Source organism: Lycium barbarum, chromosome 1 (genome assembly GCF_019175385.1).
Source record: "Lycium barbarum isolate Lr01 chromosome 1, ASM1917538v2, whole genome shotgun sequence".
NCBI lineage: Eukaryota > Viridiplantae > Streptophyta > Magnoliopsida > Solanales > Solanaceae > Lycium > Lycium barbarum.
In genome coordinates this window covers 150,374,462-150,400,166 of record NC_083337.1, presented here as the reverse complement: position 1 = coordinate 150,400,166, position 25,705 = coordinate 150,374,462, and the positions used below count along the sequence as shown (strand labels likewise).

Sequence of the window (25,705 nt, the reverse complement as noted above, 5' to 3'; positions counted from 1 at the left end):
ATAGAGTAATACCAATATATATATTATTTGACCTTTGAGCAATCCACATCCGGACTAATCTTGAAGGAAACACGGGCGTGACACCGTCGGGGCAGACCGGCTGCACGGGCTAGTTCTTGGGAGTGGCACTGGAAGCAACACCCTTGACGCACGAGCAAAAACTCTTGCGATCAGGGGTGGTCTTGGTGGTAGAGAGAAGAGATTTAAGCCCACTGCAACACTCTGGTGGGATAGTTCCGCCACCAAGTACGTAACCGAGGCATGGTTGGAGGCTGCTAAACACTGTGCCACACGAGAGTAACGCCTCCGCTGGAGGTGCCGCTGCCAGCACCGTGCAAATGAGGAGCAAAGAAAGTGGTTTCTTAGGAATTAGTAGCAATTTGGGGTTAGCCATTACCTTGATTGGAAATAGTATCGTTGAAGAAAGCATAGTGAAGATTTAAGTATTTATACATGCACTAGTTTTATTATTTGGCTTGGCTCTTGAGTCTTGAGCATCATAGCCAGCAGGTGGATTTCCTTGTATTTTTCTCTTGTTTTGTTTTTAATTCTAGTATGCTAGCTGCTGAACCATCCATGTTCTTATCACTATAGGATACTCAAAGCGTGCCTAGGAGTATTATTTTAAATTATTCCTCCTTTTTCAAATTATTGGACATATTTTGCTTTTCGTACAAAGAAAAAGTGTCACGAAAACTGAACGGAATATTTCAAAGAATATATGTACCTTCCCGTCTCAATTAAGGTCAAGTATGCTAAAAATTGTTAATTATTCTACTCGCGCGAATTACTTTATTCAGGTTGGAAAAAAAATTACTTTATTCAAAAAGTAGCAGCAAAATAATAATAATTAGTTGACGTGAGATGTCAATTCTTGATTAATAATCATTCTCGACATTTATCTTTTCAATGATGATGCACCCCTACCATCATTTTCGTCTATGGATATCCACTATGATATTACAATAACAATAAATCAACTCTTAATTTCATTCGATCAACAACAAAATGGAAATTTCATGATTATTAAGGATATAAGTTAGCAAGCTGGACTGAACAAAAGAGAAATGTTAGTTACATTTTTTCTTGACAAGGCAAATAAGAGTTCTATAGGTCATTAGCTACGTCAATTGGTGCCACTTTGTTAAATTCACTGTTAGTTTTATTATACTTAAGGTTGAATATAGAAATAGTCTTAGTTGCAAACAAGAACACATGCCTCGAGTGTGTCCCAGTTGATCAAGACAGCCGGAAGTTATTGTGAGCTAAACTACGTTGCTCTCCTTTTATAAAGAACAGGAAATATATGTTAAAGAGCCTGTTTGGATGGGCTTATGCCTAAAAAAATAAGTTGGGGCAGTCTAATTTTTTTTTTTGGCTTATAAGCTGTTTTCAGTTTATAAGCTGCTTTAGCCTATTTTAAGCACAAAATGACTTTAAGTTGGCCAGCCAAACACTCAAAAAAGCTGAAAACAGCTTATAAGCAACTTATAAGCCAATCCAAACGGGCTCTAAATCACAAACGATATATTGGGCCAGATGTATCATCAAGCCCGGGCTGGCCCATTTTGGTAGCCCAAATCAGAGAATGGGGTTTTTCCTTAAATTTAACAAAAAAACCCTAATCCTTTTGTTCTCCATCGCCACAGACGGGCAAAGAGCAGCTTGAGAGAGAGAGAGAGAGCGAGGGAAAATGGTGACCTACAAAGTAGGCTTTTAAACTTGCTTTTCATTACCCATTTCTTACGGTTCAGGTGATAACTCTATTTTTTTTTTTTGGCTTGCAGTTTCATCAGTACCAGGTGGTGGGTAGAGCTCTACCAACAGAGACAGATGAACACCCAAAGATCTACCGTATGAAGCTTTGGGCTACCAATGAAGTCCGTGCTAAATCCAAGTTCTGGTCAGTACCCACTACTCATATTCATCGCATTCTTACTATAAACGTATACTCATTATCATTTATATCAAGCTGAAGGCACCTATTACTGCCTACTAACTTATTATAGTTATTGCTCACCTGCAGCTGAGGTCGAGTATTAGGGTAGAAGGTTAGTGGTTAGTCGAACGTTGTCTAGTTTCCCTTGTCAGTATTATTACTCTCCTACTATCTTAGTAGGCGTTTGACCATAGAAACCAAATATTTTTCACTTTATTTGGAATTTCTGAAGTTGGAGTTGAAGATAGAGTTATGTTTGGTTATAGTTTTTGCAAAGAATATATGATTGTTTGAATGCACTGAAAGTGAAAACAAGGTTTTAGGTGTTCTTCAAATTCCAAATACAACTTCTTATTTATCAATTTTGTTATTACCTGCTGTTTCCTTTCCTTTGCTTTGGTTATCAGTATTATTATTATTATTATTATTGTAATGGTCCTGTCTCTCCTACTATCTTATTTCTCGGTTTTATTATTACCTATTGTTTCCTTTGCTTTGCTTTGGTTATCGGTATTATTATTATTTCTCTCCTAGTATCAAGCCGAAGATAACTAGTACGTATAAAGTTAGTATAATTATGTATAGTTTTAAAACAAATCAAGTCTATGTATAGTTCGAGCTGAAGGCAGTGGGTTCCACAAGCATATTATTAGATAGTTGAATGTGTATTGGCGAATGATTATACTGAATGGATGTTGGTGGTTGATTTGGTTGACAAAGGTACTTCTTGAGAAAGCTGAAGAAGGTTAAGAAGAGCAATGGACAGATGCTGGCTATTAATGAGGTATGATCTGTATATTTACACTTCTGGGATGTGTCTTTATGGATGAATGAATAGGAATTTACTTTATTCCTGGTATCTGCTTATATATTTGTTTTTTCCATGTCAATGCAAGAATATTGAGGTATAATGATCTGTCAACTGTGTCTCACCGCTAAATTAGTTGGATTTCTCAGAGGATCCAGCATGATTGTATTAATTTTTACACTCCTTTGTTTGGGACGGGGTCTATGTATGCTTTTAAAAGCTTACATTGGCAAGTTGTCTGCTGTTTTCTTTGGTTCCCCAAATTAATTGTGTTTCACCATGTATCTATTGTCTCTTTTTATTTCTTTCTTTTTTACATCTTTTTAGTCAGTTAAATAGGAAAGTAAGAACTAGGTTATTGGACTTCTGTATCCTATTTTTGCTAGAGATTAATTCTAGATAGTTGACCTGCCAATTAGGATGTATGAGGACAGTTAGACTATGACCTTTGTGAAGACAGTTCTCTTTGTACGACATGATGTTGCAGGTATAACAGACTTATGTTCTGAAAGCGTTGTGTTGCAAATGTGTCATTCGCTATCCTTTTTCATGTTGATTACATATTAGCCAATTTGTGGGGATTGCTGGTTTCATGTTCCGTTTGGCAATCTTTTGAATGCTGTCATTTTTCTGGATGACAAAAGAGATGTTTCTACTGATATTTTACTCTTTTCATACATTCTCTTGGAGATTGAGGGCTCAAGCTCCTGTGATACGTTTAACGATTGAAGCAAGTTGGGGTTATTGATAAGTCAGGAAGAGAGTGAGAAGGGGGCAGGGTAGCTAAAAACCCGGTGAAGGGGCTTCTTGAACTTCACTTTAAAAGTGGTATATGACTTGTTTGAATGATTGACTGAAATGTTATGTTTGTCTCTGTAGATCTTCGAGAAGAACCCAACTAAGATCAAGAACTACGGTATATGGCTGCGTTATCAGAGTAGAACTGGGTATCACAACATGTACAAGGAGTACCGTGATACCACTTTGAATGGAGGTGTGGAGCAGATGTACACAGAGATGGCTTCACGTCACAGGGTGCGCCATCACTGCATCCAGATCATTAAGACAGCCACTATTCCAGCTAAGCTTTGTAAGAGGGAGAGCACCAAGCAGTTCCATGATTCCAAAATCAAGTTCCCGTTGGTGTTGAAGAAAGTCAGACCACCTTCTAGGAAACTCAAGACAACATACAAGGCTACTAAACCCAACTTGTTCATGTAACATGTTAGGTCATAAGTCTATTGAGAACCAACTTAGCATTTATGCAAATTTTGTTGCACTAGTTGGCCTGGTTGACCTTAATCGAGAACCTTTATGTCTTTCTTTTCTTACAATCCTAGGTATCAGACAGTTTCTCCTCTCTGAGTTCTAAAATTTGTTTGCTTTGACAGTTTCAGTTCAAGTTTTCCGTGTTCTCTCAAGGCTGGTTTGTCATTTTGTGGTCTGAATATTGTTATAGTGTTGTGATAAGTGAAAACACACTATTACTTGTGTCAACTTGATGCTTGGAGTTGACTTAAATGATACCCACTTTCCCGATAAACAGAAGGTGGTATGGTGTAAAGCTGATGCAAACAGAGTAGTATCAGGGTAAGGTAACCAGGAAGTGATGCTAACGTGGCACCATTTTCCTGGATCAACAGAGTTGCTGTATTGGTGAAGTTGAAACCATTGTTTATCCTTGGTATTGTTGTTCAAGCAGTGCCATGAAATAATACATCTCCATGAGGAATTCAGAAGTGAGGAAAGAGAGGTCATGACAATAAAGGACGAAGTTCATTTTAGTCTCTAATTTTGATGCAACACAATGATTGAGATGGGAACTTAAAAATCAAATGATATGAATCATTATCCCAAAGAACAAAAGCCTTTCTTACATTTAATTGCATAGAATCAGTTATTACTAAAGTTGTATGTATTGCTATGGTGACGACACTGAAATAACAGTTTTTATCTTCAGTTTAAACTAAGGGGTGAAACAGTATCAACATAACCCGTACAGTTAATACTTCCCTCACAAAAAAGGGAAAAGAGAAACTAGAGGTGCGCCTTGGAAATGCTATTATTCCATTGGCTAATTTGTAATTATTTATTATAGTATAACCAGGACATTTTGAATGACCAACATTGACTGTGGTGGGATGGTTATCTGCAATTTAATCAGGTTTCAACTCGGACACCGGGTAAATAACCGAAAAAGGTCATTACACATTCTTATGATTCTTTTCCATTTTTTATTTTCATTTTAAGTATCAACCTATGTAACTTTTACTCCAATCAACGTATAATTAGGAAAATAAAACATATGTTACCATCTGATGTATCTTTCATATTAATTACTAGTAATTGGGAGTCCACTAGGTTTATGAAATGGATTCCAAGAGCATATTCACAAAAAAAAAAAAAGCTCCTACTGGTAAGTAGCTGCGTTTGTTTGTGATACTTATAATATTCTGACCCCGGCTGACCATTTACCAAATTGTTCTTGGCCTTCCCTTTGTGTCGTTTGATAGACTGTTACCGTAATTTTAAAGAAGAGTAATTATGAGGCCGGTGCCGGAGGAAACAACGGCGATAGATTACGTGATGGAAGCTGCTTCTGGTGCACACTTTTCTGGTCTCCGATTTGATGGACTTCTCACTTCTCCACGCGCTTCTCCTGCACCTACTCCCCTTGATAGCACCCCTAAACAGCCTTTCGTCATCGGTAATTCCCTCTAATTCAACTTTCACTATCTATTTTGTTTACTGTGAATCAAATACATATTCCCTCTGTCCCTCTCCTAATTTATCTTATACTTTTCGCTTCCCGAGAGCATCAACTTACTGCATCAACTTTTAACCTAACACATTTCGAGATGTATTTTTTTTTTTTTTTGGGCCAAATTGATATGAAAATTTCATCTACTTTTCAAATATATAAATTTTAATGTTAAAAATATTGAGTTAATCTAATCCAATTTAACTTCAAAGTTTAGTCAAATTGACTCTCGAAGAGCGAAAAGTATCACGTAAAGTCTTAATTTTAGGCTAGTTTGGGGTTGGCTATATGAACTTTCAGTATTTATTTTGCGGTATTTTAGGCACAAGAAATTTTGGAGGGTTATATGAATCATTTAATTTTCATTTGGCGCTATGTAGACCCGTTTCATTTCATTGATTCACTGTCTTGCTGACAATTTCGATGTTGTTTCTAAACAAACTACACCTCAATACTAAACTAGTTTATCACAACACTATAATAGAAATTTATGAAAAATCATTAATTCAGAAGATGAAGACTAAATCAATGCTAGTTTAGTATATAGTAAAAAACAAATTAATTGCAATGTTGTTTCTAAAAAGATTCTTCAACTTTTACTTTGTGTCTATCTAATTAGTTCAAGAATTAAGTGTACAATTTAACGCCTTAAAATGGCCCAGAATAAAGGAGAATAGATATAGAGGATTCATATAATCTAACCCTTGGGGTTCAGGTGTAGTTGGTGGATTGGATTTTGAGGATGACGTCCAAATTAAACCCCGCTCCCTACAAATTTTGCACTCTTTAGGGTTTAATTGTTTTTTTTACTTTTTCGGTTTGTTCATGGAGATTCTCTTATATCGATTTGACCTTATATTTGTTCGATTATTTTCTGGGGTTTTTTGAACAGGGGTTTCTGGAGGTACAGCGTCAGGTAAGACTACGGTGTGTGACATGATCATCCAACAACTTCATGATCATCGTGTTGTGCTGGTTAATCAGGTTTGTTTCATGTTATTGTCTTTGCTTTCTTATTGATTACTCAACTAGGAGGGTTGGGCGTTCAAGTCACCATGGAAAAAGCTAGGAAAGCCACCACTGTCCCCTGTAAACGGGGGTTCCAGGGGTTGTGCTGTGATTTACCAAGTAATAAATACAAACAACATACCCAGTGTAATCCCACAAGTGGGGTTTGGGGAGGGTAGGATGTACGCAGACCTTAACCCTACCTTTGTGGGGTAGAGGGGATGTTTCTGATAGACCCTCGGCACAACAACGCAATACCAAAACAGGTTAAAAGGAATAAAAAAAAAATATCGGCAGCAAAGTGGCAAGATAAACACAACCAATAAAACAACGGGTAGCAAGAGAAACTAAGTAATAAATAATGAATAAATAAAAGAGAAGAAAAAAGATTACATTCCTCTTAAGGTTGCATTGTGCCATTATTTCTTGATATGCTTGACTATTATTTAGCTCAAGTCTGCTATTCCTATGCTCTAGCATCGCCATAGAGTATATAAAGTGAAACTAGATTTTACGATGTCTATGAATCCTAATAAAAACTCTATGCTCTTCCTCAAATAGGTACCACTTTTTAGTTTAATGCCTGATTGTTTGAATTAAAGTAAGGATGCATGTTCGTCATCTTTATCATGGGTTATTTATGGAGAAGTTCCCTTGATCGAAACATTTATTTTTAGTGACTGAATTTTGATGATACTGCAGGATTCATTCTACCGCGGCTTGACGGCTGAAGAAATGACACGTGTCCATGAGTATAATTTTGATCACCCAGGTAATGCAATGTCCACAGATGTAACTGTTTAACTGGTGAAGATCTGGAAATTTGGATGATGCGATTTAGCTTTCAGTTAACCAACACTATCATGTGCAGGAGCATGAATTCTAACTGCACAATAATAATGATTTACTTTCAGATGCTTTTGACACTGAGCAGCTCTTAGAGTGCGTTGAGAAGTTAAAATCTGGGCTGTCGGTCCAAGTTCCAATATATGACTTTAAAACCCATCAAAGATGTTCAGATAGCTTCCGCCAGGTTTGCATTTGTACCATGTTACTGTTGCGTTGTTCTGTCTCCCTCCTTTTCTCTTTTTCCATGAGAAGGTTCACACTATGCTCCTCATTTAAGGTAGTTGGACAGCATTTAGTTGTTTCGGGTTGGAGTTTATCGACTCACATGTTTCTGGGTTTGCTGATTTTACTTGGATCTCGGTTCTTATTGATACAAAGGATCTATTAAGACCTTTAAGCTTATTGCCTTATTGGTACATTCTCTAAAGGAGTAATGAGATTTTCCCAATTTGTATCAGTTTGCGTCTGCTGCACAGTTCTTCCATTTAGCATGGCTCACCCGTTAATTTTGTTTCTCATGGGTCTATAAGATATTGTGCTTCTGTTTCTATTAAGAAGGGAATCTTTTAGAAAATAATGCGTATAGCTTGCTAGTTAAGTTTCTTTTGCGTTTGTTTATTCTTTTCTTTAGCAAGTTAACAAATCTCTAGCATGTAAATTCTGCCAGGTGAATGCATCTGACGTTATCATCTTGGAGGGTATTCTTGTTTTCCATGACGCACGTGTTCGCAATCTGATGAGTATGAAGATTTTTGTTGATACAGGTTCCACTTCTTTAATTAATTTTGGCGCACTGTTACGTGATGCAGTGCATGTGCATCTCCATTCCAGCTTATCTTTGTCATCCGTGTTGCTGTTGTCATCATATTCTTTTTTACTTTGCCCGCGCGTTCCATCAAGCTTATAAGCTTCATTTGTGTGCTAGTTCCAAAAACGGTTTCAAGTTTTATGCCTTTAGCGACAATGCAATCCAATATGACAGGCTTATCTTTTTATTTGATTAATTTTTATTTTTTATTTTCTTAACTTATCAATCACTTCTTTAACTCCCCACAAGGTATTCTACCTCTGGCTGACTTCTAGATTTTAGTAAAGAAATTGACACAATTATTTTCGCAACAGTTAACTTCATCATTTTCAAGCTTTGATTGCAGAAATAATAGTCTAAAATAGGTTGACTTTTGGTAGCACCTTTTTTTGGTTAGACTGAAATAAACATCTATACTATCTCACTATATGTCTGTATCTTACATTGAAAACTCCATCTTTTATCCGACCTCAGCCAAATATCTATAACAAAGTTTCTGTGTCAACTTTAGCTAAAACAGGAGATGATATTCAGTTCATGTCAAACCATAAACACACCAAAAAAAGTAGTAATAAATAAGTAAAAGATATGCTGTTTCAAAAAAAAAAAAAAAAGTAAAAAATATTTAAATCGAACCTACATGTTATCAAAGTTGCTTCAGTAATTTAATGTAAGCTAGTAGTAATTTGCTTTAATGCCCTTCACTGGTATCATGTTAATTAATTTACATATTATACTAAAGTAGATTACAAAGATCATGTAAACATTTCATTCTAGAGTCTCTTCAGCTCAGAAGTTCTTTCTCTACTAGAAGGAAGCATTTTCATTTGGAGAGTTGTAGACACTTGAGCCTGTTTAAGTATTCTTTAGTTTTACCTAGGGGTGTCAAATGGGCGGGTTGGGCTGAAATTGAGCCCATCAAAATGGGCTGAGGTAATAAATGGGTTGGGCTAACATTGGCCCAAAAGTTATTTGGGCTGAAATGGGCTGGGTCATGACCCGCCCAACTTTACTTAATTTTTTTGAAGGGTCTATTTTCTAAGAAAACAATTTTTGGGGAAAATATTTTTCATGGGAAATATTTTTTGCGGAAAATATATTCGTGAAAAATCTTTTCGCTGAAAACATTTTTCGTGGAATATTTTAGAAAAAAAAAATTCATGGAAAATATTTTCCACAAATATCAAACACACCCCAAACTTAGCAGATACATGATACATAGAAAAAAATAAAGTAAATCTCAACTAATAAACTCAAATTAATGTAAATCTTAAAAATGGGCTAGAATTTGGGCTAGTATTGGGCTAAGTTGGAGATCACTTTAAAATGGGTTATGTTGGGTTGGGCTAAAATCAACCCAATATGAATTTATCTTGAGCCTAACCCATAAAATTTTGGGCGGGTTGGGCGGGTCATCAACTTTTGGGCCATCTTTGACACCCTTAGTTTTACCCCATTGAAACTATCTTGATGCTTTTCTCCTATTGAAAGTCCTGTCTTAAGATTGCTAGAAATCATTTTTCTTAGTCATGAATTGCACTTTACTGGTTATAATTGCTTTATACTAGATGCTGATGTGAGGCTTGCTCGTAGAATAAGACGCGACACAGTGGAGAGGGGTAGAGACATAAACTCAGTACTTGAACAGGCAAGCGTTCCTTTCTTGAAATATGTTAATACTGGCCGTCGGTCCATTGTTGGGGATCAATGGTCTTTAAAGTAATCTGAGGTTATTCTCTCTCTTTACTAAGCCATAGTTTTTCACCTGTGCACCAGATGTTATTTAAATTTGAAAGGGAAAAAGCTAATTGTTATCCTTGTTTTTGAGTTCAATTTTTTTTTTTTGGGTAGTATCTTATGCATGGGTATTAAAATTGACTTTCAATTTTTCTCTCAATCATGCAGTATGCGAAGTTTGTCAAACCTGCTTTTGATGATTTTGTTCTTCCTTCAAAGAAGTATGCTGATGTTATCATACCTAGGGGTGGTGATAATCATGTTGCTATTGATTTGATTGTCCAACATATTCGCACAAAGCTTGGTCAGCATGATCTTTGCAAGATATATCCGAATGTGTATGTTATTCAGTCAACTTTTCAGGTATGCACAATACTGTTTATGATGATCAATGTTTTCAATTTGTTAGCTGATATGCAGATCATTTGGGCGAGGCACCTAAATATGCATTGAAAACGTCATCTTAGCTTAGGTTACTAGAATTAGCTAACTCTAGAACAAAATTGGTTGGTGAAAAGCACCATAATGTACTTGTAGGCTTTCAGATTAAGTGCATTAGTTTCCGATGATTAGCATAATTTACTACCGGGCTTATATCTAAGTTAGTGGATGTGGATGGACTAGAAGTCAAGAAAGAAAGGAAGAAGAGAACAATTTTCATTAACGACGACCATTCACGTATCTCGAGTAAAAAGATGAAGTATTTGCCTGACAATTAGGTCTAATTTATTGGTGAATTTGGTGTCTTCTCTATGTTTGTCTACGAATCGACAATTTCCTTTTTTTGTCTGTATTGCAGATTAGAGGTATGCATACATTAATTCGAGATAAAGAAATTTCAAAGCATGACTTTGTTTTTTATTCTGATCGTCTTATTCGTCTGGTAAGTCTCAATTTTCTAAGCACTTTGGATATGCCTTTATTTACTAGGCTTATTCACTCTAATGAACTTAGAAAGAAATCTCGATGAATTTTTTTTCAGGTTGTGGAGCATGGTCTTGGTCATTTGCCCTTCACTGAGAAGCAGATAGTCACTCCAACAGGTATGCTCATAAGACATTATATATAATCTGAAGGTCTTTTCTACTTGTTCTCTCTTTCAGTTTTCTCTATCATTACCTTGCGGACAAAACTGTTACTTCTTAGCATGGATTAACAATGATCCTGTCTACTTGCTTTTAAATATACTTGGAATTAATAATTTAGTTATAAATTGTGGGGTTTATGAAGTGTGAGCCCAAATATTAAACAGGTTTGCATTTGAATACCTCGTATCGTGATTAGATGTAGATTTTTTTATCATCCAAAAAGCCCTATGCTTAAATTAAATGTTACTCCCTCTGTCCCAATTTATGTGGCACTGTTTGATTTGGCACGAAGTTTAAGAAAGAAAAGGAGACGTGTGAAACTTGTGCTTTAAAACAAGCATTAGACATTTGTGATTTGTGTGACTATAAATGATCTCAGTAAGGGTACAACAACAACATACCCAGTGTTATCCCACAAAGTGGGGCATCTCACTAAGGGTAAAATGAGAATTTTAAAATTAAATTGTTTTTAGATATATTCAGGACAAACTAAAAAGGGAAGTGTGCCACATAAATTATGACAGAGGGAGTATCTCTTTGGAAGAAGTAAAAATGATTTTGATCCATTCATCAAAAGAAGTGCTTGACAAGATATTTCCTCCTGATTGAGTGAGAATACATTTTCCACTCACCCCTATATTCTACCAATCAATCAAACTAGTTGGGTCAACTTAGCTTCAATCCCAAACTAGTTGGGGATTATTCCTGTATTTTTTAGATTTTTTAAGGTTATTTGATGTTCATAACAAATGTACAACAACTACGCCTCAATTCCAAGTAAATTGGATCGGTTATATGGCCTTCTCTCATATTATCCTCTGTGTGCTACTTGAATCTTATATTGAATGTCCTCTTTGATGTTCATAACGTACTTATCATTTCCGTTTCTCCTTACTTTCTGAATCTTTGGTGAAAACTTCTTGTTAGCCGTTCATTAGTGATTCTATTAGTTATCAGTTTTCTGTTGCATATGTCTGCTGTATGTGAAACCAAGCTCATGTTTTTGGCTTGATACAATTTTAGGGTCGGTATACACTGGTGTTGATTTTTGCAAAAAGTTGTGTGGGGTATCAATTATTCGAAGGTGAGTATTAGATCAGGCGCTAACAAGTTTCTTCACCTTTGGATATATACTGGGGTATGAGTTACCAGGTATATCTGATTTAAGTAATGGAATTCAGATATATAACTGTATCTATGTTTGTTTTACTTTACTCGATTCTACTGGGGCATTTGGAAAAGAAATGCGGTGGCATGGTTCGTGGTTTATTGGTATTTATGCATCAGTCAAGCAGTTTGATGCTGTGCATTGGTTTCTCTACTTTATTCTCAGGACCAATCAATTTGCATAAAAATTGTGTTTATTTGCAGTGGTGAAAGTATGGAAAATGCACTTCGTGCTTGCTGCAAGGGTATTAAAATTGGGAAAATTCTGATCCACCGTGATGGTGACAATGGGAAACAGGTGATCCGTTTTGTTCTTTTTCTTTTCCGCTTCCACATTGATGATATCATGGATAATGTGGCGTTGAATTGCATCTGAGCAGCTTATATATGAAAAACTTCCAAAAGACATATCAGAGCGGCATGTCCTGCTCCTGGATCCGGTACTCGCTACAGGTACTGTATTTTGGAACCCATGACATCTAGCTTTTGGAATTTCCCATACGACAATCATTTCTTTTTGGAAACCAAATCTCCCCCTAGTAGGAAGAGTTGTTTGCTCCTGGAATTTCCCGTGCGACGTTCATTTCTTTTGGAAGCCAAATCTCCTACTAGTAGGAAGAGTTGTTTTCTCCTGTAGGTGATCTCAGTTCTTTATATCTGGTGTTTTCTTGGGGACTTGGAAATCCTTCTTCTCTTGCTTTTATTTATTGCTGGAAAGATAAAATAAGAGGGATAGAGGATGTTAATCATGTGGATCAGGACCGGAGACTAAAATATAATAGTAGCAATGCGATTACTTGAGTTTTTTAACCCGGTCCTTTACCTGGGATGAAATGTCCTTTTCTTTGCTACCCTTGTAGATAAAAAATAGAACTTGATCCTATATACTTCTTCCTGTGAAGGTAATTCTGCTAATCAGGCAATTGAACTGCTCATACAGAAAGGAGTTCCAGAATCCCACATTATTTTCCTAAACCTCATCTCTGTGAGTATCTCAGAAACATCTGTGATAAGTGATAACACAAGTTTTTCATAGGGTATTTCACCATGTATTGACTTCTGCTATCTTTTCCTGTAGGCACCTGAGGGAATACATTGTGTCTGCAAACGATTCCCGTCCTTAAAAATTGTCACGTCGGAGATTGATCTGATGTTAAATGAAGAGTTCCGTGTCATCCCGGGTTTGGGAGAGTTTGGTGATCGTTACTTTGGCACTGATGATTGATACCACGCATTTTGCAACTAGTCTCAAGATTGATGTGCTCCAGAATTGGAACTTTAGCACCCTCGAAATGGGGATCTATGATCTGTGTCTTCTTCATGTTTATTATCGTCTGTTTCAGCACAAGTATAGAATGTCTCAATACTGGAAATTCTTAATGGATATTGGTCGATGTAAAATCTAAACGACCGCTTGCTATATTGAAGCACATATTACTAATGAAATATGCATCTCTTTTTAAGTATGAATCAGTGTTTCGCATTGATTTGTTGGTTGAGTGAGTATGCTCTGCACTCTTGAATCTGTTAGCCTTTCAATTTGGCATCTAAGTTTGTATGCTGTGGTGTTTGGCCAAAGCTTTTAGGAAAAGAATAAGTATTGAGTAGTAGCTGAAGCTGTTTTTCAAAAGCTAGAAACCCCAAAGCACTTTTAAAACTTTAGCCAAGCATAAATTACTGCCTAATATTGGCAAAAGTGATTTTTAAATTGATTAGTCAAATACAAATTGTTATTCTCCAAAAGTGCATTTTAGAAAAAGTACTGACAAAAAACGTTTTTCAAAATATGCACTTTTTAGAAGCTTTGATTAAACAGGCTATTTGACGTGAATTTAATGCAAATAAAATGATGATAGTTTATGTATACATACAATACACACGTGTGTGTGTGCGTACAAAGAAGTGTGGCAGAGAAGGCAGCTGAAGACAACACCAGCAAAAGAATAGAAATGTTGTGCAATGCTGGTGTTATAAAATGTGTTTGATATCTTCACATCTGTCTAAGTTTTGGTAGCAGAGTTACTTGTTACATGTGCTATTGGGAGGTAGCATGCAATAATCCTAGGGGGGTGTAATATTTTTTTTTTTTTGTTCACTCACTTCCCTAGTGTTGCTTCATACTTGAACATCACTTTAAAAATAGGTACTTAATTGTGCTTTTAAAAAAATAAAATTAGCTAACTAATTGAGCTCCTTTCAGAAGTGTACAACCTAACTCTTTAAAATTACTAACATTTTTTGGACTTCAGTTTTCAGTATCTTCCATTCGCCAAGTTTTCATTCTTAACATAAATTATGTAGAACTTCAATTTTTGGTCATATGGCACTACCAACCATCATCTAAGCAAATATACAGATACACTTTCTGCATCAAATTTCCATAAAATGTTACTCAGGATAGACTTGGTTAGTAATAACATCCATATTTTCTTGACAATATAAAAAACAAAAAAAGCCTTCCTTATTTCCTCCTTAAGAGACTTTAAATAATTTGTTAATTAAATAGCTTATAATTTAGTCGTACAGATGGGATCTTTCACATAATAGGAGTGAATATAATGTTCATGGTCTCTCTTCTCCTATTGCCTCGTAGCGAACTTTTCTTCAACAAAAGAAACTTATAAAAGTTATTTTACTGTATCCTTTTCAAAAAAGAAATAATGTATTAAATTTTGGGACGTTTACACGGTGATCCAGACAGTCAAAACAAATTGCGCAAAAAGTCTATTTAAAAATAAAAAGTTATCATATTCCAAAAAAAAATATCTACTACAAAATAACCAGCAATTATGTACGTTGTATCTCTCTCTGATATACAATTCAAATATTGTATACCATGATGATATTATTTACAACCGTGTGATTCAATTTTTTTTTTAGTTAGTGTACCATTAAAGTGTATGAATATGTAAATTATACACCCCAAAGTATGCAATATACATTGCTGCACTATAATTTGTAAGGAGGAATTATATGCAGTATAATTTTGTAAGGAGGGAATAAAGGATAAATATTCTATTCCACGACATGAAAAAAGTAAAAATTACGCGACGTGACAAATATTTAGACTTTATCTACGATACATAGCTATAGTTTCAAAAATTAAGAAACATAGCTACATTCTGGGTTTGTAGCAAATACACAGTATACGCACGCAGGGGCGGTTCAACTAAATCCGTGGCCTAAAGCCAAACCTCTGTAAGAGGCCTTAAATGTAGCTAATAAAATTTTAAATATATTTATTCTAATTCTTTGTTTTTTTGTGAAGAGGGTATACAAACCATCTTGTACCTATTTTGATTATTCACTCAGTCACATGCTAGCTCCCACTATTAGAAATATTTAGTAGCTCTATTCAGTAAAATTTAAATAAATATTTGTATAAGAAACATATATAGATGGTTACAATACTATTTTTATAATTTCAATTTTGTATCCCTGAGTAGATTTCAAATAATTTCATACATTTAAAACAATTCAAGTGTATGTTGAAGTGAAAAAAATGGTTTAATCCACTATTAATAAGAAATAATCAATTCTAGAAGAGACTACATCTTAAAATTTTCAAAGTCGTCTTGAGTTTGTTCACTTTTAGATATTGCATAATGTTTATTACTCTCTAATTTATGTGAATGTGTTTGAGTGGACACGAAGTATACGAGAAAAAGAAAGATTTTTTTTTTAAAATGTTTTGGTTTAAACCACGCCATAGAAATTTTGTGGTTATAACATCTCATAAATTGTAGAATGTTATAAAATTATATTTTTATCAAATATGAAAAGATGTCATTCTTTTGCTAACTAAAAAGGAAAAAATGTCACATAAATGGGGACGGAAAGAGTATAAAATTGAAATTATTTATTTCAATAACCTCTATAACATTTCAAGAAAAGAAGTATAAATATAATCTCTTTGGCTAGTATGTGGGATAAGACGGCTAGTTGCATTAGGGTGGTAGCAAGGGAAGTGTTGGGGGTCTCGACAGGTAGTCGTGGTCAGCATCGAGGGGACTGGTGGTGGAATGGAGAAGTTCAAGGGAAGGTGGAAGCGAAGAAGGTGGCATATGCGAAGTTGATAGAAAGCAAGGATGAGGTGGAGAAGTGGACGAATACAGAACTTTATAAGATGGCGAGAAAGGAGGCGAAGTTGGCGGTTTCGACGGCAAAAACGGCAGCTTTTGAACGCATGTATGCTGAACTAGAAGAGAAAGGAGGGGACCAGAAATTGTTCAGGCTAGCCAAGGCGAGGGAGAGAAAGACACGTGATGTGGATCAAGTAAAGTGCATCAAGGACGAGCATGGCAAAGTATTGGTAGAGGAGACTCTCATTAGACGGAGATGGCAGGCATACTTCTGCAAACTCTTGAATGAAGAAGGGGACAGAGACATTGTGTTGGGAGAATTAGAACATACAGGAAGGCGTCACAATTTTGGGTAATGCAGGAGTATTAAGGTTGACGAGGTTAAGGGTGCTATTCGTAGGATGCGCAGGGGAAGAGCGACCGGACCTGACGAGATTCCTGGGGAATTCTGGAAGAGCGTGGGCCCGGCAGGTTTGGAGTGGCTGACTAGGTTGTTTAATGTCATCTTTAAGACAGCATTGATTTCCGAAGAATGAAGGGCGAGTATAATGATCCCTCTATACAAGAATAAGGGAGATATCCAGAGTTGCAACAACTATAGAGGTATCAAGCTGCTAAGCCATACTATGAAAGTGTGGGAAAGGGTGGTGGAGATGAGGGTGAGGAGAGGTGTGTCTATTTCAGAGAACCAGTTCGGATTCATGCCGGGACGCTCAACTACAGAAGCCATCCATCTTGTGAGAAGGTTGGTGGAGCAGTATAGGGAGAGGAAGAAAGACTTACACATGGTATTCATCGACCTAGAAAAGGCTTATGACAAAGTTCCAAGACAGATCCTATGGAAATGCTTGGAGGCTAAAAGTGTACCTGTGGCGTACATTAGGGTGATCAAGGACATGTATGAGGGAGCCAAAACCAGGGTAAGGACAGTAAGAGGAGACTCAGAGCACTTTCCAGTTGTGATGGGGTTGCATCAAGGATCAACTCTTAGTCCGTTTTTATTTGCTTTGGTGATGGATGAATTGACACGGCAAATTCAAGGTGAGGTGCCATGGTGTATGTTGTTCGCGGACGACATAGTCCTGATCGACGAGACTCGTAGCGGAGTTAACGCTAAGCTGGAGAGTTGGAGACATACTCTAGAGTCTAAAGGGTTTAAGCTGAGTAGAACCAAGACAGTGTACTTGGAGTGTAAGTTCAGTGAAGCACCTCAGGAGGATGGCTTGGAAGTGAGACTTGGTACCCAGGCCGTCCAGAAGAAAAGTAATTTCAAGTACCTTGGGTCTATTCTGCAAAGCCGCAGGGAGATTGACGATGATGTCACACATCGTATTGGGGCAGGGTGGATGAAATGGAGGCTTGCTTCCGGAGTGCTATGTGACAAGAAGGTGCCACCAAAACTTAAGGGCAAGTTCTACAAAGTGGTGGTTAGACCGACTATGTTGTATGGGGCGGAGTGTTGGCCGGTTAAGATCTCTCACGTTCAAAAGATGAAAGTTGCCGAGATGAGAATGTTAAGATGGATGTGTGGCCACACCAGGAGTGACAGGATTAGGAATGAGCATATTCGGGATAAGGTGGGGGTGGCCTCGGTGGAAGATAAGATGCGAGAAGCGAGATTGAGATGGTTTGGGCATGTGAAGAGGAGAGACACAGATGCTCCAGTGCGGAGGTGTGAGAGGTTGGCCATGGATGGTTTCACACGAGGTAGGGGTAGACCGAAGAAGTATTGGGGAGAGGTAATTAGACACGACATGGCGCAACTACAGCTTACCGAGGATATGACCTTAGATAGGAGGGGTTGGAGGACCCAAATTAGGGTAGAAGACTAGTAGATAGTCTCGTTTTCCGTTCTTATTAGTAGTCGCATTATCACAATATAATTTCTTCTGCTCAGATTTCTGTTATTATCTGTTATTTCCTGTGCTTTGATGTCACGACCCAACCCCGTAGGCCGTGACTAGTGCCCGATCTGGGCACCCGAACCCATCTATTAAATATTATCTCAAATTCTATCAACTCATTCTAGTATATGGCGGAAGCCGACAAGGCTTTATTTCAAATTTAGGTAATTTCCAGAAAAATTTCGGCAGAGTTTCCTTTGTTTTACGGACTATCCAATATACCCTGCACGCAGAAAATACCAACGAAAGCCACACAGGGCTAACCAAGCAATATATAAACATATGCGGACCGGCCGCCTCGGCGTATAGGGTCGCCCAAACAACATATGCGGACCGGCCGCCTCGGCGTATGGGATCGCCCAAACGACATGTACATACATTCATACAGAAAGACCCTAACCCACAAACATGTCCACAGACCTCTAAACAGACCGACAGAATCATATGACGGGACAGGGCCCCGCCATACCCATGAACGAATATATACAAATGCACTAATAAATATATATACCAAAAGTATAAGCTCCGGAAAGAGAGGAGCACTCCGAATAGCAGAAAGGGTGTCCTAAACAGGTGGATCACCAGGCTGTGCGTCTGTACCTGCGGGCATGAAACGCAGCCCCCGGAGAAGGGGGTCAGTACGAAATATGTACTGAGTATGCAAAGCAGAAGGTACAGAAATAAATCTGAATAATAATCGAATCAGATATATAGAAAATAATACATATCAAAATGTTTATTCCCAAAGTATAAATTATGCATAGGGCACTGGAAAATGTGGTCGCCCGCCTGTCGATGGCGCCACAACACAGCATAACACCAGAAAGTTTCAAATCTCCGAATCCCCGTCACACATCACAACACAGCATAACGCCAAACACAGCATAACGCCAAACATAAGTGGAACCCGGCCCTCGAGCAAGGAGCACGGTGAACCATAAACACAGCATAACACCGGAATATATCAAAAAGCGCACGACAACAGAACCGGCCCGGGACTCGGCGAAGGGAATAACAAAATGCACGAATAGAGTCGTGAGTAGTCATATGCATAAAATCAATATCATAAATTCAAACATAAGCAAAACGATCATATTTGAAAATTGAATAATAGTCTTAACATATTCTTTCAAAATCTCCCGAATTTCATAAAAGGAAGTCGCGGGACCCACGGATGGGAATTTACCCAAGTCGGGCCTGCTTGTGGAAAACATACTCGTTATACGTAATGCAAACTTTTATAAAAATATATTGGAGCAATCCGAGCATTTATGTGAAAGATATGGCATTCGGATATTTCGAAGTTCCTTAAAGGGAAACCTTTTTGCGCAAAGTTCGAAAAGCGATTTTTCAAATACATAAAGGTTCATATTTCATCAGATCATACATAAGAGTGCCAAAGAACATATACGGATCATAACATGCTCGGATTTCGGATTTGAAAGTTTCCTTGAGGCTCTAATTTAGCCTATAAAAACTAAGACATGCCAAAAAGAAAGGAAGTTGCCTTACATACCTCAAACGCTCTCCAATATGATCCAACTCAAGCTAAGTCCAAACTATGATTCGGGCTGCCCAAGGTCTACAAACAAGCCATAAAATGCCAAACATTAGCTAAAGACTTTTTGGGCATTAAATTCCAATTTCGCCCTTAATTCTACAGAAATCCGGGCAGCATTTCCCCTGTAAATAGGCTACCCCGAGAATTTAACTCGCTCAAAATCAACAACAACAACCACAATAACCAACCTAGTAACATTGACAACCAATCCGAAAAGCAAAATAATAATGGTAGCTCTCTTTTACGCCATTTGACAACTTCCCAATTATTCAATTCCATGGCTTACTTTAAAGCCACAATATCGTTCGTACATTTGATTATTAACCCAAACCCATACTAACAACATTCAATGGCATTCTAAGCAATTCATACCACATTTCCAACAACCCGATTTTTTTTTTTTCCAAGCTGGCCGAAAACAGCCCCAACCGAGACAGCCCTTTAAATTTTTTTTTCTTCATTTCCAAATCATGGTTTGTATCCTCAAATTACATTCTAACAATGCTATCTCATCAATATACCAATTACAATAAATATACAATAACCTCCAAAAAACTGTCCGCACATTAACAACATCATTTTGAGTCAACAAACATTCATTTCCAACATAAGATTCATAGCGACGGCGATTAAAACATTAAGCGACGTTCATTCGTTCATCGTCATATAATGTGACCCATTTCAATCAACACTATATATACACATATATGGAGGATTCTCAATTGTTCTTCACCTTACAATGATCCCAATCAACTAACTAAACATTAATTCATAATTTCAATCACAACACAACAACACCCATCACACGACCCACTCCCAATCATACTATATTTCATGATTTCCAACCACTATAAGATACTACAACATGAATATAACCTTCATAACACAAAAACATAATGAATGCTTACCTTCCTTCTTCACTTCCTTCAATAGTTAGGGTTTGCAATTGGGCACAACTAGTGGTTGGATGACCCAAACAACTCTTCCACGTTACTTAGGGACTTCTAAATAGTTGATTTATACCAAGGAAATAATTTTGGGGTGGCTTGATTTGGATTTGGTTTTTCTTGGTTTGTAGCCGAGAGGGGTGTTGAAGGTGGTCTTCAACTCCTTGATTTTTTTTTCTAAGTCTTGCAATGGGGAAAAGATGACTACTTGGTCATACTTTAGGCTCATATAGTTGTTGTCCAAGTGTCCTTGGCCCACACATGGAGTGGACCAATTAAAATTGGCCACATAATGTGTGGGACCAATTCCCATTTACATGGCCACCAAGGAATTTATTTTTTATTTTTTATTTTTTTGCACAACATTTTAATTCCAATTTATGAATTGTGGTCCCAAATTTTTCCTAAGTGTTCAATGCCAACAATTTCATATATAACTTATGCCTCGAAATAAAATCAAAGGTCAAAAGTCCCGACTTCGAATCCCGGAATAGTCTTGGCTCTAAATTATCATAATTAATCCGGGTTGTCCCAATGTATAAAAATACGGGGCGTAACATCCTCCCCCCCTTAAGAACATTCGTCCTCGAATGTTGAATTAGTTCTACGGATCTTACTCAAATCCGGGGGAGTTGCTTTTATAGCCATCATATACAAATCATTCATAAATCAACATAGTCAGACAAAGAATTTGAATTACCTGAAGGTACTGGGAATAAGTGAGGATACTTTTCCTTCATCTGCTCCTCAGCCTCCCAGGTCATTTCTTCGCGGTTATTATTCCGCCACAGCACTTTAACCGAAGCCACATCTTTATTCCGCAACTTTCTCACCTGACGATCCAATATGACTATAGGCTGCTCCTCGTAAGATAGCTCCTCTGTGACCTGTATCTCATCTGAAGGAAAAATTCTGGAAGGGTCACCAATACACTTACGAAGCATGGAAACATGGAATACCGGGTGAACCGCTCCCAAGTCAGTTGGCAAATCCAATTCGTAGGCCACCTTGCCTATTTTGCGAATAATCAGATAAGGCCCAATATATCTCGGACTGAGCTTTCCTTTCTTGCCAAATCGCATAACACCTTTCATCGGTGACACTTTCAGGAACACCCAATCGCCAATCTGAAACTCTAACAGTCGACGTCGCTTATCGGCATAAGATTTCTGTCGGCTCTGGGCTGCCAACAATCTTTCTCGAATACGTTTCACCTTATCCACGGCCTGCTGGACCACATCTGGGCCAATCAACTCAGTCTCCCCAACATCAAACCAACCGATCGGTGATCTACACTTCCTGCCATACAAAGCCTCATATGGTGCCATCTGAATACTGGAGTGGTAGCTGTTATTATACGCAAACTCAACAAGCGGTAAATGATCGTCCCAGCTACCCCTGAAATCAATAGCACAGGCACGCAACATATCTTCCAATGTCTGAATAGTGCGCTCGGCCTGTCCGTCGGACTGGGGATGGAAGGCTGTACTCAGGCTCACCTGGGTCCCCAATCCCTCCTGAAACGATCTCCAGAACTTAGCTGTAAACTGGGCACCTCTATCGGAAATAACAGACACAGGAACTCCATGAAGTCGTACAATCTCCCTGACATAAAGCCTGGCATAATCCTCAGCTGAATAGGTGGTCCGAACCGGAAGAAAATGGGTTGATTTCGTCAGCCGATCAACAATAACCCAAATAGAATCATACCTCCGTGGAGTGCGAGGTAGACCTGTAATAAAGTCCATATTAATGATCTCCCACTTCCACGTCGGTATCTCTATCTCCTGTAATAGCCCACCGGGCTTCTGGTGCTCAATCTTAACCTGCTGGCAATTTGGACACTGAGCAACGAACTCTGCTATATCTCTTTTCATACCGTCCCACCAATATAGGCATCTGATATCATGGTACATCTTCGTCGACCCTGGGTGAACAGAATATCGGGCGTAATGTGCCTCGCCCATAACCTGTCGCCGCAACCCTGCAACGTCAGGTACACACAATCTGCCTCTGTGAAATAACACTCCATTAGGTGAAATCTCAAACGGAGTCTTCTCCTGTGCCAACGCTGCGTCTCTGTACTTTGCCAGAATAGGATCCTCATACTGATGCCGCTTAATATCTTCTGTAATAGAGGACTCAGCAATACCTCGAACAGAAACCCCAACATCTCCAGAATCAGCCAAGCGAACTCCAAGACTAGCCAACTGATGAATATCGCGAACCATTTCTTTACTCTCTGATGGCACGTCTGCTAGGCTGCCCATAGACTTGCGGCTGAGTGCATCCGCCACAACATTAGCTTTCCCAGGATGGTAGAGAATGTCAACATCATAATCTTTCAGCAACTCTAACCACCTCCGCTGCCGCAAGTTCAGCTCCTTTTGCCTAAAGATGTACTGAAGGCTCTTATGATCTGTATAAATGTCAACGTGAACCCCATATAAATAATGTCTCCACATCTTCAAAGCATGAATGACCGCGGCCAGCTCCAAATCGTGAGTAGGATAATTCTTTTCATGTTTTCTGAGCTGCCGGGAAGCATAAGCTATCACCCTGCCGTGCTGCATCAACACACATCCCAAACCAATACCAGAGGCATCACAATAAATCACATACCCATCTGGACCCTCCGGAAGAGTCAGGACTGGAGCCGTAGTCAACTTCTCTTTCAGCAACTGGAAGCTACGCTCGCAAGCATCTGACCACTGAAACTTAGCTCCCTTCTGAGTCAGCCTTGTCAAAGGCGCTGAAATGGAAGCAAACTTCTCCACGAATCTCCGATAATAACCAGCCAATCCCAGAAAGCTACGCACCTCTGTCGGCGTCGTAGGTCTAGGCCAATTCTTTACGGCCTCGATCTTCTGGGTATCCACCCGGACGCCATCAGCCCCAATAATATGTCCCAGAAATGCCACTGAAGATAACCAGAATTCACACTTAGAAAATTTAGCATATAATTCCTGGTGCCGAAGTGTGCCAAGTACCGTCCTCAAATGGTCTGCATGCTCTGCTTCTGACCGAGAATAAACCAGAATATCATCGATAAATACGATCACAAACATATCCAAGAACGGTTTGAATACCCGATTCATCAGGTCCATAAATACTGCTGGGGCATTTGTCAGCCCAAAAGACATAACTCTGAACTCATAGTGCCCATATCGGGTCCTGAATGCTGTCTTGGGAATATCAGCCTCTCGTACCCGTACCTGATGGTAACCCGATCGCAGGTCTATCTTCGAGAAGTACCTGGCACCCTGCAGCTGATCAAACAAATCATCAATCCTGGGGAGGGGATATTTATTCTTGATGGTTACCTTATTCAACTGCCGATAATCAATGCACATCCGCAGCGAGCCGTCTTTCTTCCTCACAAATAATACTGGAGCTCCCCAGGGTGACGCACTAGGCCGAATGAAACCCTTCTCCAATAAATCTCTCAGCTGCTCTTTCAATTCTTTTAATTCTGCAGGTGCCATTCTGTACGGAGGAATAGAGATAGGCTGAGTGTCTGGCAACAGATCAATAGCAAACTCTATCTCCCGTTCGGGAGGTAGACCCGGAAGCTCATCTGGGAATACATCTACAAATTCATTAACCACTGGGACTGACTGAAGAGTCGGTGCCTCTGCCTCTAAATCATGAACACGGACCAGATGATAAATATACCCCTTTCTGATCATTTTCTCAGCCTTGAGGTATGAAATAAACTTACCCCTCGGCGATACTGTATTACCTGCCCACTCTATAACTGGCTCCCCTGGGAATTGGAATCGGACTATCTTCTTTTGACAATCAACATTAGCATAGCAAGAAGCTAGCCAATCCATACCCATAATCACATCAAACTCGATCATATCTAACTCTACCAAATCCGCCTTAGTGCAGCGGCCACAGATAATCACGGAACAATCTCTATAAATCTGACTGGCTATAACAGAATCCCCTACTGGTGTAGCTACCTCAAAAGGCTCTATCGGTTCGGATTCTATCCCAATTTTATCAGCAACGAGTGGAGATATAAATGATAATGTAGAACCAGGATCAATCAATGCATACACATCACGAGAGAAAACCAGTAATATACCTGTGACGACATTAGGCGAAGCCTCCTGGTCCTGTCTGCTGGCTAAGGCATAAATGCGGTTCGAAGGACCGCTAGAACCCGAAGCTCCGCCACGACCCCTGCCGCGGCCTGCTGGTGCTGGAGTACCTCGCCCCGCAGGGCGCATCGCCACCGAGGCTGAAGATGAACCACCGGCTGACCCGGTAGACTGAGCTGAACTGCCTGTACCACCTCTAGCCGGACAGTCTCTCATCTGATGGCCCTGACGGCCGCACACAAAGCATGCACCCGTAGCTCGGAAACACTCTCCCGGGTGCTGTCTCCCACAGTAGGAACACAAAGGTCTGGGTGGCCTCATCTGACTGCTGGAACCTCTGTTCAACTGTGAACCTGAAGCCCTGGAGCTCGGGCCTGCCCCTGAATATCCGACACCCTCAGATCTCCTGCCGGTAAACTGTGGGGGTGTACCCCGGCCTGACGGAGGAGGATGTCTGCCTGACTGCTGCTGCTGAGGCTGTCCGCCTCGAGAATCTCCAGAATAACCTGCGAATCTGGCCCTCTTGGGCGGCCTCCTGTCCCGATCTCTGCTAGAATAATCAGCTCTATGTCGGTCCTCCATACCTAGGGCATAAGCCTGTAGTCGGGCAATATCCATGTCTGCCTGCAATGCCACCGCCATACAGCCATCAATCAAATAGCGGTCTAACCCCATCACGTATCTGTGCATCCGATCGGCCATATCTGCTACTATGGCAGGTGCATACCGGGCCAAAGAATCAAACTCCATATTATACTCACGGACGCTCCGACCCCTCTGCTGCAGATGCAAAAATCGGTCAACCCGCGCTCGCCGTAACTCTGGGGGCAAAAAGTGGTGAGTGAAAGCAGTCACGAACTCGTCCCAAGTAGCTGGGGTAGCACCCTCACCCCTGGATAGCTCCCAGGACTCATACCAGTGAGCAGCAACATCCCGT

The 25,705-nt window shown here is 39.1% G+C and overlaps 2 protein-coding genes across 2 annotated transcripts; both read left to right on the top strand.

Moving 5' to 3' along the window:
* The first annotated feature begins 1,566 nt into the window (after positions 1-1,566).
* Positions 1,567-4,168, top strand: LOC132643962 (large ribosomal subunit protein eL20-like). Its single transcript, XM_060360496.1, has 4 exons — positions 1,567-1,708; positions 1,788-1,903; positions 2,660-2,723; positions 3,627-4,168. The coding sequence occupies exons 1-4, from the start codon at positions 1,694-1,696 to the stop codon at positions 3,966-3,968; spliced, it is 537 nt and encodes a 178-aa protein (XP_060216479.1). The 5' UTR covers positions 1,567-1,693; the 3' UTR covers positions 3,969-4,168.
* Positions 4,169-5,170: 1,002 nt separating this feature from the next.
* Positions 5,171-13,631, top strand: LOC132643956 (uridine/cytidine kinase UKL1, chloroplastic-like). Its single transcript, XM_060360491.1, has 14 exons — positions 5,171-5,454; positions 6,401-6,492; positions 7,219-7,288; positions 7,431-7,549; positions 8,033-8,129; positions 9,742-9,821; positions 10,079-10,273; positions 10,710-10,793; positions 10,893-10,953; positions 12,022-12,082; positions 12,370-12,463; positions 12,546-12,618; positions 13,068-13,150; positions 13,244-13,631. The coding sequence occupies exons 1-14, from the start codon at positions 5,292-5,294 to the stop codon at positions 13,388-13,390; spliced, it is 1,419 nt and encodes a 472-aa protein (XP_060216474.1). The 5' UTR covers positions 5,171-5,291; the 3' UTR covers positions 13,391-13,631.
* The last annotated feature ends 12,074 nt before the right edge of the window (positions 13,632-25,705 follow it).

Bases quoted from the DNA above. Each gene is read 5' to 3' on its own strand.
- LOC132643962 (XM_060360496.1), top strand. The intron at 1,904-2,659 runs GTCAGTACCCAC...TGGTTGACAAAG, and splicing joins CGTGCTAAATCCAAGTTCTG to GTACTTCTTGAGAAAGCTGA. The intron at 2,724-3,626 runs GTATGATCTGTA...TTGTCTCTGTAG, and splicing joins AGATGCTGGCTATTAATGAG to ATCTTCGAGAAGAACCCAAC.
- LOC132643956 (XM_060360491.1), top strand. From the start codon at position 5,292: ATGAGGCCGGTGCCGGAGGAAACAACGGCGATAGATTACGTGATGGAA. The intron at 10,954-12,021 runs GTATGCTCATAA...ATACAATTTTAG, and splicing joins GCAGATAGTCACTCCAACAG to GGTCGGTATACACTGGTGTT. The intron at 12,464-12,545 runs GTGATCCGTTTT...GCATCTGAGCAG, and splicing joins ATGGTGACAATGGGAAACAG to CTTATATATGAAAAACTTCC.